At 37.6% G+C, this 14,201-nt stretch overlaps 1 protein-coding gene across 1 annotated transcript in view; it reads left to right on the plus strand.

Moving 5' to 3' along the window:
- LOC149251894 (uncharacterized) overlaps nt 1-14,201 on the plus strand; it is a 305,498-nt gene that overhangs the window by 145,570 nt on the left and 145,727 nt on the right. The window contains exon 3 of the mRNA XM_089459620.1: nt 2,439-2,534. Coding sequence (XP_089315746.1) covers nt 2,439-2,534 — 96 coding nt within the window. The remainder of the gene's footprint in view (nt 1-2,438; nt 2,535-14,201) is intronic.

Consider the following 14,201-nt stretch of genomic DNA (forward strand, 5'->3'; position numbering starts at 1 on the left):
TGTTCTATATAGGGCCAAATTATAGACCTTTTCACCAAGTGTTGAGGTCTTGAAAAATATGTAAAATTTTGGGATAAGTTTGGTGTAGTTAGTAGATTGACCATTTAGGGAGGGTGTTAAAGTAACTGTCAGATTATAATGGTCAATTAGATATTAGACATAGGCATTAATAAAGTCACTTGGACATTAGGTTATTTTTTGGTTCTATGCTTTAGTTCAATTAAGTATGTTCCTTGGTCTATCCCATTCATAAAGTGGATTGACTTGATTATCTTGTAACCCTTTATAAGAAAGCTTTCACTTTCTCATTGTTAATGCAATCATGGTTTCCTTTATGTGTTGTGTTATTGTTATAATGAGGACCTTTCAAATAATCTTCTTGGATTTTGAGAGAGAGTGTTTTCTTCCTCCAATGACTACACAACAATGCAAGTAGGGAGCAGTTCAAGGTATTATGCAAAATTGAAGTTGATTTCTACTAAGGAGGGGAGGAGATGATGAGGATGTCATACCATTCAAATATATTGAAATCGATTTCAGCTTAATGTGTTGTTTTTGTAACCTTGTCACTTTTTGTTACATGTGTTATGTGTCTCATTCTATAGTACATGCCATCTACAACATCAAGATATAATGGCGAGCACTAAGCATTTCTGGGAGTTTGTGCACATTCTGAGGTGTTTAAGGTTGCATTGTCACATCAAATAGCGTAATTAAGATGCTTTTAGATAAGTGCAAACTCCTAGGGGTGCTTAAGCTTTGGTGAATATAATTTCCATCTCATGTGGATTTCATTATTTTTTTTACCATTTGAAACTGTAAATCCCGCTTACAAACCATTCTCTAACTCTCATTCTATCTTTTCTTTTGTCAATTGTAACTCCAACGAGATAGGAAGAGTAGTGTTGCTCTGAGTTAACATAATTTGTTACATAGGGCATCATTGTGCTCTATAAAGATCTATATAACTCACATAACCTTCTAGCCCTAAGAATTCTCTTACTTTATGTGTTTTTCATTGTCGTTTTAGCAGAAGTTAATATACTTTCTCACAATTACTGTATCTGAAGTAGTTTTCATTGGCTTGCCTATATCATGGACTGTATAAGATATGTGTTGAATGATCATCCAATAAACAAGTCAAGTGGCCTATTCACTTGAAATCGTAGAGGTAGATCAACAATTTATAATAAGACACTGACAAAGTGTGTCAAACTAAGTCACATGACACGAGGACACGAGACACGGAGGACACGTAAATACGAGTATTCAATACGAAACGCAGCGACCTGGAAACACGACATGGGGGACACGTTTTATATATATTTAATAATATATATATATATATATATATACCGAAATATAGTTTTTTATCCATATTAAATTGCAGGTTGCAGCTTATCTAATCAAATTAAAATATAATTACTTCTCAAAGTTCATAGTTCACTTTAAAAAAATAAATATAATCAAAATTTACTATTTAGAAATTAGAATGTTGTATGCTTGGTCTTGATTCTTGAATATTCAATGTTCATTGTTCATGTACAACTTACAAGCACATAAGAAAATAACTAAAGTCTAATCCTATTGATTTCCTCTGCCCCTCTTGCGAGAAAATGCCACAGATTTCCCTTTCCCTCTAGATGTAGATGCTGGTGCTGGTGCTGGTGGAGTTGGCAGTGGAGTTTGCTATGCTCTAGAAGCTGAAGAACTAGAAGTAAGAGCTATAGGAGGTAGACCATGTCCTCTATTGGTAGCAGGGGTAGCTCGAGCAGGTGGTGTCACCTGGAAACATTACAATCTCCCAATCCTGAAATCCTGAAAAACTGATAAGGCTGCTGCATTTTGAGTGAAATCTAAAATTCTACTTTCTCCATATGAAATCCAATGAGGTCGGAACCACTCTCAAACATCCTGAGTCATTTCATGGTAATGTTAAAAATTTAAGTAAAAGGATGAAAATGAAGATCAAGGAGAATGTCACTTTTACTTTAAGAATTTAACATTACCATGAATAGCATATCAATACTAGGGCCTAGACTTGATCATTAAGCCGCCCCACTCAAAAATTATTTGTTTCTTTCAAAAAAAATTGCAGCTTATGCAGGCAACATTTTCTACCAACGAAATACGCGTTTTCCAAATTCAGGACACGACGAAAACTGGCGAATACGTATTCCATTTAACAGGACACGATAAAAACCGTATTCGACACGTATTAGGGCCGTTTTCGTGTCCAGTACGTAAAATACGGGACACGGGACCCTGGAGGACGTGTCATGTGACTTAGGTGTCAAATAAATATGCACGCATATTTTTTTGAAAACTGCACTGTAAGTTGTCAAATAAATATACTCTCTTTGGAAACTGTTTTCTATGTCTTTGAAGTTCTTGTTAGTGCTGTCATTTGTCTTCATATTTCTCAGTTCTTTTGACAGGTGGGTTCATTTGGAGACACAGAGAAAGCAGTCACAGCAGGTGTGGATGCAATCATTGTTCAAGGTTTTGAAGCAGGTGGTCATGTCATTGGCAAGGTATTGGCAACGTTTTCTTTATAATTATATTTTGATTTGCAGTAAGTATTAGATGGAAATCCTTGAAAAACAGTTTATTTTTCCCTGTTTGTAACCCTATTGTAAGTAGCATGTTAGAAAGTTCAACTTCCATGGAACATCTTGGGCTGTTGGGGTCTTATGTTTTATCACAAAGAAGATCGGTGTCCTGGGGGCTTCATGTATCTTCTTATGTATAAAATCTTTATCACATTCAACTGCTATTTGTTTCAGATCGGTCAATTCCCTTTTCTATCTCTTTCAGGAAAAATTGTAGCTTGTACTAACAAAGTTTTCTCAGCAGTATTTGTGTGCTTTTGTTACAACTCACTTACATTAGAGATGAAAGCCCTAAAGCTCAAGTAAGACTTTAAGGACACTAAAGAGAGCTACCAATGTCACCATGGTAGATCTCAACTCACTTTTGGCTGGTTCTTCTCTGGCACAAGGGGGAATCCCTAAGGCTACGATGCCATTGCACAAGGTTCAGAATATTAGCACTGTCAAGACTAAGATGAAATCTGGTTTTGTTATGATAAATTTCAATGAGAAATTTTCAAATTTATCCTTACAGAAAATTAGCCAAGCAATTGAATGTGCAATGAGGGTCTATTTGGCTAAAAATAAATCTGATTTGATTGTAATCTTTTAGGTGTAAACTGAATATTCATTTTACAGAAATCAAGCCTAATAAATGACAGAAGGAAAAATGTTTTTAGGATTGTGGAAAAACTGGTTTTTTGAATGATTCTAACAGTATATTCCAGATTTACCAAGCACAGAAATAAGCAAGGCTTTAAGTTTCTGTTTTTGTTTGGTTGAGAATAGAATTAGTGCCTAGGATAAAGTTAGGCATATGCAGCCTAATAGGGAAGCAAAGATATAAATTTTTATGAAGAATATGAAGCAAACTACCCCAATCAAGAACTTGTTCACCCACATATAATGCTGCCCAATACAAGAGATTTTCTTGAGAAGGATTCAACTTAGGAAAAGCTCCTAAATTCACAATGAAAGGGACATGTTTCAAGAAATATTATGTCTACAGCCAATATGAATTAAGAAATTATGCATGAAGTCACATCTCCACATTTAGATGAGAAAGGACAAGAGAAGAATCAATCACTATTATACTTCTTTCTATAGGAAAAGCATTATCAGTTTTTCCAGCCCTTCATATACAAACTTGATGCAATAAATCTGCCATAGATCATCAACAATAAAGCTCCAAAACAAGTGCCAAATAGCTCCAACAGTAACCAATTAAATATCTTTAGTGTTTCTCCAGAATCCAAAGTATCAACAACCAGTCCAAGAGGAGGAGCCTTGTTTATATGGGCTTTTGGTTCATCAAACTACTCAATAAGATAATAATAATTCAATTCAAATCCCTAGATCTAACCTGGGAATGCATTAAAAAAAAATAATCTCTCAAATAACTTGAGAGGATATGATCAACAATTACATAAATAATGTTGGCAATACCACATGTCCATATCTCTAAAGCATGAGAACTCCATGAGGTGGTGAACCCTTCTAAACATAACATGAGAATGTTTCCAAAGCTCCAATGTCTTCATCAAAGAAAGTAAATTGACCATGTTAAGATGTCAAGGAAATATTATAATACTAATCCAGTTGGTGCACCCTCCTAGACATCAAAGAAATAATAAAGCATAGCAAGAGGAGCACTCCACGGGATATTGGTCCACACATGTGGGAGCAAGATAGGAGTGCTTCTCAACGTGTGTGCAAGCAACCAACTCCATCATGGTTCATGTGATTTCCAATTTAATGACAAGTCAACGAAGCAATAAAATAATGCATCTATCTATGCACCAAATCAATCCAAACTCAACTAACTCCCAAAAGAAAGAAATCACCTCAATAAACTAATGAATATCCACAGTATGAGAGGGCACTGAAACATATGTGCTTAGTCTGTGCGAGTTCTCCAGCAAATAACCTTGACAACCATTTAAAATTACCAATAAAGATGTGATGTCAAGACTGTTACCCACCAAAAGTGGGTGACCCAATAGGAGAATGTTTTCTCCCATCATTCCTTCCAGCCAAGGAATGGAGACTAAAATCCAGGAGTCTATGGCTGAAGTCGGGGGACTGAAATACTTCCTTTTTCCATAAGCAAAATAAAGCTAGAAGACAGTGCAATAACATCAAACGTATAACTCTGGAAGATGGTCAAAGAATAGTCAACTTTGAAGAAATCAAAGAGGCAGCAGGATCTCACTATGAAAGACTATATTTGGATGAAGAGGAAGAAATCGCAAATCAGCTCAATAAAATATCTCATCTTTCATAATCAAAGAGGAAAATTCAGCATTGATAAAAGAAATTGAGGGACAGATAATGGAAGCTGTATGGAGTCTGGAGAAGGCAAAGCACCAGGGCTAGATGGATTTTCAATTCACTTCTTCTGAGTCTTCTGGAATATAGTGAAATTGGATCTAAAAGGGATGGTGAATTACACTCTTGGGAAGAATAAAGTAGGGGGAAGCACCAAATCCAAATTTTTGGCAGTTATTCCAAAGGACCTTGATCCTTCTTCATTTTCTAGATTTTGACCTATATCTTTATGTCATTCAGCTTACAAAATCCAGTGAAAAATCATAGCCTCTAGAATTAAGAAATTTATCAACAAAATTATATTAGAGAATCAAGGTGTCTTTATTTAGAAAAGACAAATAGTGGACAACATTATTTTGGTTCAAGAGGAAATTCACTCAAACAAAGCAAACGAGAACAGTATTATCATAAAAATGGATATGGTTAATGGTTTTGACCACGTGAAGCATTCTTTCCTATATGTTGTTATGTGAAGTTTGGATTTTGCAGTAAATTCATAAGTTAGATTAAGGCATGCATTGGATTGACTTGCATTTCCCCTTTTTTAAATGGACGACCTGTTTCCTTTTTCAAAGCTTGAAGAGGATTAAGACAAGGATGCCCTTTCTCTCCTTTGTGATATAATATCATGGCAGAATCTGTGAGAAAGAAATTGGAAAAGGAAAGGCTTGAGGGGAAAATACAAGGCATTAGCACAACCCTTGGAGTTAGAGAAGTTAATCACCCCCAATTTGCAGATGACACTTTTCATTTGGTTGTGACTTACACCATAATAGTTCAGAGATTTTAAAATGTTCTAGACAGCTTCTTAAATGCCTTCGAACATAAAGTCAATAATTTAAGATGTCAAGTTCATTGCTGAAATGTTTCCTTAGAGCAGCTACATATGATCTGTAGAATTTAGGTTTCCCTAGTGTTGAATCATGGTCTTTTCTTCAAATATCTATGAATGCCTATCTTGCTCGAAGATTCTTCAAAGTTCATCCCAAATTTGGCAAGCTATTCTGGACAAAATGGAAAAAAGAATACAAGAATGGGGGGTAAGATATAAACCTTGTGTAAGAACCTGAACCTCAGGCTAATTTCTAAATAGCAGTTCCAGAACCTGAAATAATGATTACAGAATTTTAAAGAAATTTAATCTAATGAATACTAACCTTTCTGCTTTGCTGAAAATCTGTTTACTGCAAATCTTGTCCCGCTGTCTGCTCTGTTGAAAAATCTGCTGAAAGTCTATCTGCTTTGCTGCAATTCTTGACTGGCTATGTCACCAAAACGGTCAAAACCACCCTACCGAACTGAGTACAACCTAGGTACTCAGTCTCAGAAAGCTTACAAATGAAGCAATCTGATTCCCCCGTGCCCAAAAACTTCAGTATAATCAAGACTCGTATTCAAAATTATTCTCCACTCTGCTGCCCCCCCAAACTGGTTTTTCCCTCCTCTTTTATTTCCTCATCCACCGCTTTCTCTTCATCCCCGTGTCAAAATTTTGGTTACGTGTACTTTATGAAATCAAATCTCATTTGATTTCGTTGATCTTTATTTGGATACATAGTTTAATTTAATAAAGTTTATTTATTATATATTTTTTTATGAATTAATTAAATTTATTAAATTTATATTTTTTTAATTAATTTATATTATTAATTTATTATTTTCTTAATTTTAAATTGTAAATTTTAATCTGTACTTTAAAATTAATATTTTCTGCTAGTTTTAAGGACTTATCATATATATGATACTCTGGTGTGGTATTAATTTATTACCTTAATTTATATCTCCTCCTGTAGTAGCTAGTTTACATATAGTGCGATACATGTGGGTCTATGCATACGTAGCTATCATATGGAGGCCTCGTATGTATGCTAATACTCGTATTTTATTTATAGGCGGGTCATTACACCTTGCTGGGAAAATTGCTCTCATCAAAGCAGTCCTTCTCTTCATCTTTACCAATGTTCAGCTCTTTTATTTCCCAAAAGTATCGTGGAATGCCTTGCTTGCAAAATCAGAAAATTCTTGTGGGAAGGAGGGAAAGTTGAGAGTAAAAAATTCCATCTTGATCTAACTAAAAGTTGTTAAGAAACCAAGTGCATAGGGTTTAATCTTGATTTCTCTTCTTGATAATTACTTGTGAATGTTTAATTGTCTTCTTATTATTTCTTATGATTTTTTCATGAAGCAATCATACAATTATTCAATCTTTCAAGAAAACAAAGAGATAAGAGACACCAAAATTAGGCTGCAAGCCAAGGGCAAATCCCAACAATCCTTCTTTCATAGAATCAGATCAAAATGAGATATCCAGGACCAAGACCAAGATCAGAACTGCTACCAAAAACTCCAAGTCCAACCCTCCTCCAAGTCACCTCCAAAGTCAAAGTCAACATCTGTAAAATTGGTCAACTTCCTGAAATTTTGGCCCTACAATAGTAGAAAAAAAATTGGCCTATTCACATCACATGTGTGAGATTCTTCTTACCTTTTCTCTTCTTTAATTTGGTATGCTTCTTCTTTTGTTAGGTGCAGAAAGTACTTATTGTGATGATCATTGATTGTCCTTCAAATGGGTCAAACTGTCCTTTATATATAGTTGTCTAGGAGGTCGAATAGGTGTCTGTTGGAGGACTGGGCCAACTTTCTCATTTGGTGGACTTTGACTCAAACAAAAATTCAAATTCCTTTTTCTTACAAATGTCCAAATGGGACATGACTCAAATACATTTTCTTTTGACTCGTAATAAATTTCTTTTTGACTCTTTTGACTCTTTGAGCATGAAGAACATGCTTTGACCAAAAATAAAATATAATAATAATGAATATATAAAATATGTCAATGATAAAATTACATTACATTATGAAGACTGACACTAGTTACAACTTCAACACTCCCTCTTAACTAGGGAAGTATTCATAATGACTCAATAGGATAATCTCAAGTTGAAATATTCATATAAGAAAGGATTTAGATTGATAAGCATCAATGATGATAGCATCATCATAACCAACATTGTCAAACTACCAAGGCCTTGACAAGTATGCTCTATCTCTCCACTAGATTAGAACACAATGTTGGGAGGCATTAATTTGGACACCACCACCTCTTAAGGCACATACCCCACCCGGGTGTACTGAAGGTATGACCTCACAAGACCATTTTCTAATCCCAAGGAAAAGTACGTCCTTTGGACTATTCTTTACCATGTCCATGTATCCAACTTAGGATGTTAATGTTGAAATTTCTAAGTCTAACCCGTTAGAAATTTTCCCACACTATCTGGTTTATTTCACCTACTTGTTCAATTACTGAACAAGTTATTTACCCATATAAATACTGAAATAAACACAAATGCAGTATCAACCATCTACAGATCATCAACTGAAAGAAATAGACAAACACACAAGGGACATTGTTATTTTTGGACAATCGTCCCCGGAAAAACCCAACTTGGGAAAATCAGTGCAGCAGTTCTGAGGGTTTTATTATTAAGCAACTTTTCTTGAGTACAATTGGGTGCCAAAATGGCTCACCCTACAGAGAAATCTATCTGGCAGTAATACCTCTCTTCGAAAGCAAGTATTCTGAAAGTCTGCTCCACGAAAGTCTCTCCAGCACCTCTTTGAGGCTCAGCGTCAGCCCCACTGGCCTTTGCGTCAGCCTGAAATCCTCTGCGCCAGCCCTCTGAGGCTTTGCGCAACCTCTCTGACCCTCTACGTCACTCACGTAGGCCGTCTGGCCCTCTGCGCAGTCATTGTTGGCCTCTGCATGGATCATTCTGGCTCCGCGTCTGCCTCTCTGCCTCTGCGCTAGTCTTCCGATACTATCTCTGCCTCTCTGCTATGCACTCACTGCCCCTCGTTGCAACTTTGATCATTGGTTCGATTTCTCTTAGCAAACCCCATTATAGAAAATCAAATTGACTGATCACTCTGGTGTATTCTCCAACTGACCCTCAAGCCTCCTCTTATACTTTTCCTGTTGGTTCTTCAACGACCGAGATTACATCTCTAATCAACGGCTAAGATTAGATTTGGATTGATCCACGTCTTTTAGAACCTTCTAACCCAGTTTTATATTAATGCCCATTAATATTTTGTTTTTCCTAAGTTTAGACTCAGGGACTCCATTAAAAATATTAATTATTTTAATATCTCCTAAACCGGGTAGAATCTGCCCAATCCATTTCTAGGTCTTGGAGATCTCATGTGCTTTAGCCTCTCCACCAATTTTCATGGTGAGAGAATATCCGATGCTACCCCAAATCAACAGTTAATCCTAATCAACCACAATACATGACTCAAGAATGTACATCCCTGATGCTTATCCAATCCACCATTCTCCCTACCAGTGTTCATGCACTAGGCTTACGATTGTTAGTCCTAGCCATAGTATGTGACACATGGAGAACACAGTGTCCACCCTCACTCCCTCTCAATTAGGGAGGAGATAACTACAAGCCCAAGCTTGTGTCGGAAGTACTCATACTTCCCTTATATCAACTACTTGTTCATCCGTGGAGATCTAGTTTTGTAGCTTCTCGGCTCTTACAACTCCCTCTTTCCAGCTGAGGTAAGTGAACTTCTTCCCCTTTATTAAGTCTTGCTTTCGTGCTTCCATCTAATTAACTCTAATGCATACTTCAAACTACTTTCTCGTTCTTCATTTACGTCTATTAAGATTTAGAAAAATCTTCGTGCGTTGCTAATTTCTTCCAATTTTTCCATCTGCTAGTCAAGCTTAGATAGTTCTTGTTTTGACCGGCAAACTTTATTAGAAGCTTATGAAAGAACAAATATCATTAAGCAAAGTGCATCGACAAAATATCAACAATAGTAATCAAAGAAAGGAGATGTAGAGTACTTATCTTTTTGAGGAAGATCAACTCCCTCTTAAACTTGGACCTTTTTCACCAACCTTGTCCTCACATCAACATGATGTCATTTATGTTATCTTTAAGAGCTAGATCTTCTTCTTACAACATAAATGATTAGTTAGGGTTTTGTTCATAGGGTTTTCTAATTCAAACCTTTGCTAGGGTTTACAAACCCTAGATGCTTCAATATTTAAAGTCTTCAAGACTTGCCATTTAAGAATTGCAAATTCTACAAGCATACTAATGAGTTAGTTGCAAAATACTAGAGATGTTATTGACAAGCCATCTATACATGAGATTTCATTCATAAAAACCTAGTCTTCATATGCAAGGAAAGAATCTGAATGCTAACATAACGATCTCTAATATATCTATACAAACTCCTTTATTATAAGTCACTATCTTTCAAAGGAGCATAAGATCGTTAGCTTACTTTTCATGTTCATTTCTAAATGTGATTTCACCATGACCTAGAAGACTTAGCATCATATGCAATATAGTTGACATAGGTCATTAGTTGCAAATGAACAAAAAATATACGTGTTGAAATGGGTAGCTTGGGAGGTATTCCACAAACCCAAATCTAGGGTTTGTGAGAATTTTGGTCACAAAAGGACTTTGTGGGCAAAAGACCCAAGTGAAGGGGTTTCAGACTCAAATGGGGTTTAAAATTATAAAAGGAAAATTAAAAAGAAAATTAAAATCCTAAGTCTAAGTGGATAATTCCTCTAAGATCTAGAGGGTTCCTAAGAAGGCTTAGAGAAGTCTATTTAAGTGAGGCCTTAGGACAAGGCTAACTGTTAATTTTAGGCAACAATGGTATGTTCTATGCTTTAGAGCAATTTTACTTCAATTTCTTTATTAGCCCAATATCAATATCCAGTATAGAAATCACATCAACATGATAGTAAAATGCAGATAGAACATAAACATAAACAGTAGAAGACAAGCCAAGACAAGAGGAAACAAGATGTGGCACTAGCCAGGGACAAACCCCAATGTGGGGAAACCCTTGATCAATTCTTCTTATATTATTCAATAGTTCAACAGAGAGAGAGAGATAATACAATTTACAAATATGATAATATATGATAGCAACAAAAGAGCCCTGAAAGTTAACGCTAGTCAACAGGGCAGAATTCTTCCTCAATTCAGCATGGTCAAACCTAGTCAACTTCGGCCTCCAAACAACAAGATAAAACAACCCTCAAAATAGTCAAATTCAGCCCAGTCAAAGTCTGGTCAAACAGCCCACCTGCGGTCAGCCCTAGCTGCAGTCAACGCTGGTCAACAGTCAATGTTTAGCCTTGATTTTTGTGCCCAAAAATGCGGCCTACCCAAACAGAGATAGCCCTCACAAAAATGCAGTCAAAGGAGGTCAACGCATGCTAGTCAACACTTGGTCAAATTGTCCAGAAATTCGGTCTCCTAAAATTTCAGCCTCCTGAAATTTCGCTCTCCTGAAATTTCGGACGTGTGGAGAGAGAGAGGCCCAGAAATCCGTACCCAATCAATGAGGAGAGAGAGAGAGAAGTGTGAAGATGAGTGTGTCCAAATAAGGCTAAGGCATCATGTATTTATATGAAATGTTGAGGATGAATAGACGTGATTGATTGGCTTCTGAGCCTACATAAGTTTGTTGGCCGACCTTGACAATTTGTCCATAATCAAAATAAATTCATAACTTCATTTGTACATGTCGGAATCGGATGATCTTTAGATCAATCCTACACCTCTCGGAGAGAGGAATCCAAGAAAAATATCAGTTGTCATAAATAAGATGACCCATGTGGAGTTTGGCCCTAGTTTCCAATTTTAACACTCCCTCTCAACTAGGGAGAACTCCATCTGCTAATCCATCTGCCAATCTGTACTATCTCTGCCATCAATGCATTGCTCTGCACTTCTCTGCTGAACTATGAAGAAGAAGAAGTGATTGAGAATGTATCATACCATTCTCTACTGACCCGAAGTCAGTCCCAAATAAAAGAGAGTGTCTCATACCACTCTTACTGACCCGAAGTCAGTTCCAATCAAAAGAGAGTGTCTCATACCACTCTTACTGACCCGAAGTCAGTTCCAATTGATCCCAGATCAATATCGGTCATCCTAGCATAGGGAGTACGGTAGTACACGATGCATCCATCAGTAGTACTATGGTCCCTATCCTCATTTCCCTACTCATTGGCTAGATGAGAGGTACTTCCCATGAGTCCCAGACTGCATGGGTAGGATGTTTCAACAGGATAAGGATGAACCACTCATCTTGCCTACATGTCGCCACTGGGTATCACAGGGGAAGGCTGAACCACTCACCTTGTGGTTTCTCATCACTCCAAGAAGTACTCCAAGCCCCCCGGAGCTCCTAGAGCTCAATGTCCATGTCATTCAGGACCCTTATAAGGGGGTCTTTCCATGACTCCAAGTCATTCTCGGAAGGCCAAGAACTTGACCTTCCCCAGGGGCTTTGTCAAAATATCGGCGACCTACTCATCAATCCCAATGTGATGGAGCCTTATTGCTCCTCGTTGTACCATATCCTGGATAAAGTGGTACCTGATATCTATATGCTTGGAGCGATCATGAAACATGGGATTCTCTGATAATCGGATCCCACTTTGGTTGTCGCAGAGGATCACGGTGGTATCCAGCACATGTCCAAACAGCTCACTAAAGAGCTTCCTCAACTAGACAGCTTCACAGGAGGCCATACTAGCAGCTATGTATTCGGTCGTGGCAATGCTCAAGGCAATCAATTTCTGCTTCTTACTCATCCAAAGAAAAACAACATCTAGAAGTGCTCTTGCGATCCACCACACTGCCAGCCCAATCAGCATCAGAATAACCACGCACTCACATCTCCGGCAGTATATCTCAGTCCATGAGTGATTGTGCCCTGAAGATATCTCAATAGATTCTTGGCACCAATCCAATGTATATGATGAGGCTCAACCATATATTGGGTCAATGTGTTAACTGCAAAACATATGTCTAGACGGGAGTTCGCCAAGAACATCAGTGCTCCTATGAGTTGACGATACTCAGAAGCATTTCTCAATTCAGGTCCGACAACACTACCACATAACTTCTTAAAGTTAAGTTCCATCAGGGTAGTCACAGGCTTGTAGTCTACCATCCCAAATCTTTCCAATATCTTCACAACATATTTTCCTCGAGATAGGAAAATTTCCCCTGGCTTTTGCCAAACCTCCAATCTTAGGAAGTAGTGCATCGGTCCTAGTTCCTTCATCTCAAATTCAGAAGCCAACTCCCTCTTACATTTGTGAATGAGAGGGTCTGCACCTGTTAGAAAGAGGTCATCCACATAAAGTACCAGAATGAGAGGTTTATCATTTTCAACCTTAAAGTAAAGGTTCGGATTGGCTTCACTTCTAGTGAATCTCAGCTTCATCAGATAATTATCAATCCTCTCATACCAAGCCTGGGGTGCTTGCTTCAAACCATAGAGAGCTTTCTTCAACTTGCATACATGAGATTCCTGGTCATGAACCTCAAACCCCTCAGGTTGTTCTAGATAGACTTCCTCTTTGATTGAACCATGCAAGAAAGTGGTCTTGACATCCATCTGATGTAGGTTCCATCCTTGCGAGACAGCAAGGGCTATAATCGAGAATATGGTGGTGTATCGGGCAACAAGTGCAAATATCTCATCATAATCTACTCCTTCCTTTGGAGAGAAGCCTCGAGAAACAAAAAGAGCCTTGAGCTTTTCTGCACTTCCATCAACTCCGTGCTTGATTTTGAAGAGCCACTTAGAGGTGACAACCGATTTGTCCTCGAGTCTAGGGACCACATCCCAAACATCATTCTTCATAATTGACTCGTATTATTCATTCATAGCATCCTTCCATACTTGTTTGCTTCACGACTTCTTCAAATGATGAGGGATCATTTTGAATGATAATGCTCATGACGGTCAAGTATCCTTGATACCTGTTCAGCTTCTTGCTTTCACAGAAAGTCCCCCTTGGTGCAATATGTCTCTCGGCATCTTCGAGAGTCTCCCTAAGCCATGAGGGTCTCCTCTTGGAGGAGGAGGGCTCTTAAGGAGGAGGATCAATAGGATCCATAGGTTCATCAATATCCGACATTGTTTCATCTTCTTTTGCACCTTGTTTTTTGGTGTCAGCTTATTTGTCCTTGGGATAGGAAGGTTGTTGATCTTGCTGAGGGCTATATCTTTGTCGAAGGTGACATCATGACTTATCTCAACTTCCCTTTGACCAGCCACATAAATTCTATATCCCTTAGAATTTTTACTATAGCCCACAAAGACTCCTTTCTTCCCAGATTTTTCTCTTTTGGTACATGAAAATATACGGGGCTTCTGAAAATTCTAAAATGAGAGACATCGGGTTTCTTACCAGTGAACATTTCTTCGGGA

The sequence above is a fragment of the Pinus tabuliformis genome, chromosome 7, assembly GCF_031772625.1.
Source record: "Pinus tabuliformis cultivar Carrire ecotype Pingquan chromosome 7, CPIR1, whole genome shotgun sequence".
In the NCBI taxonomy this organism is placed as follows: domain Eukaryota; kingdom Viridiplantae; phylum Streptophyta; class Pinopsida; order Pinales; family Pinaceae; genus Pinus; species Pinus tabuliformis.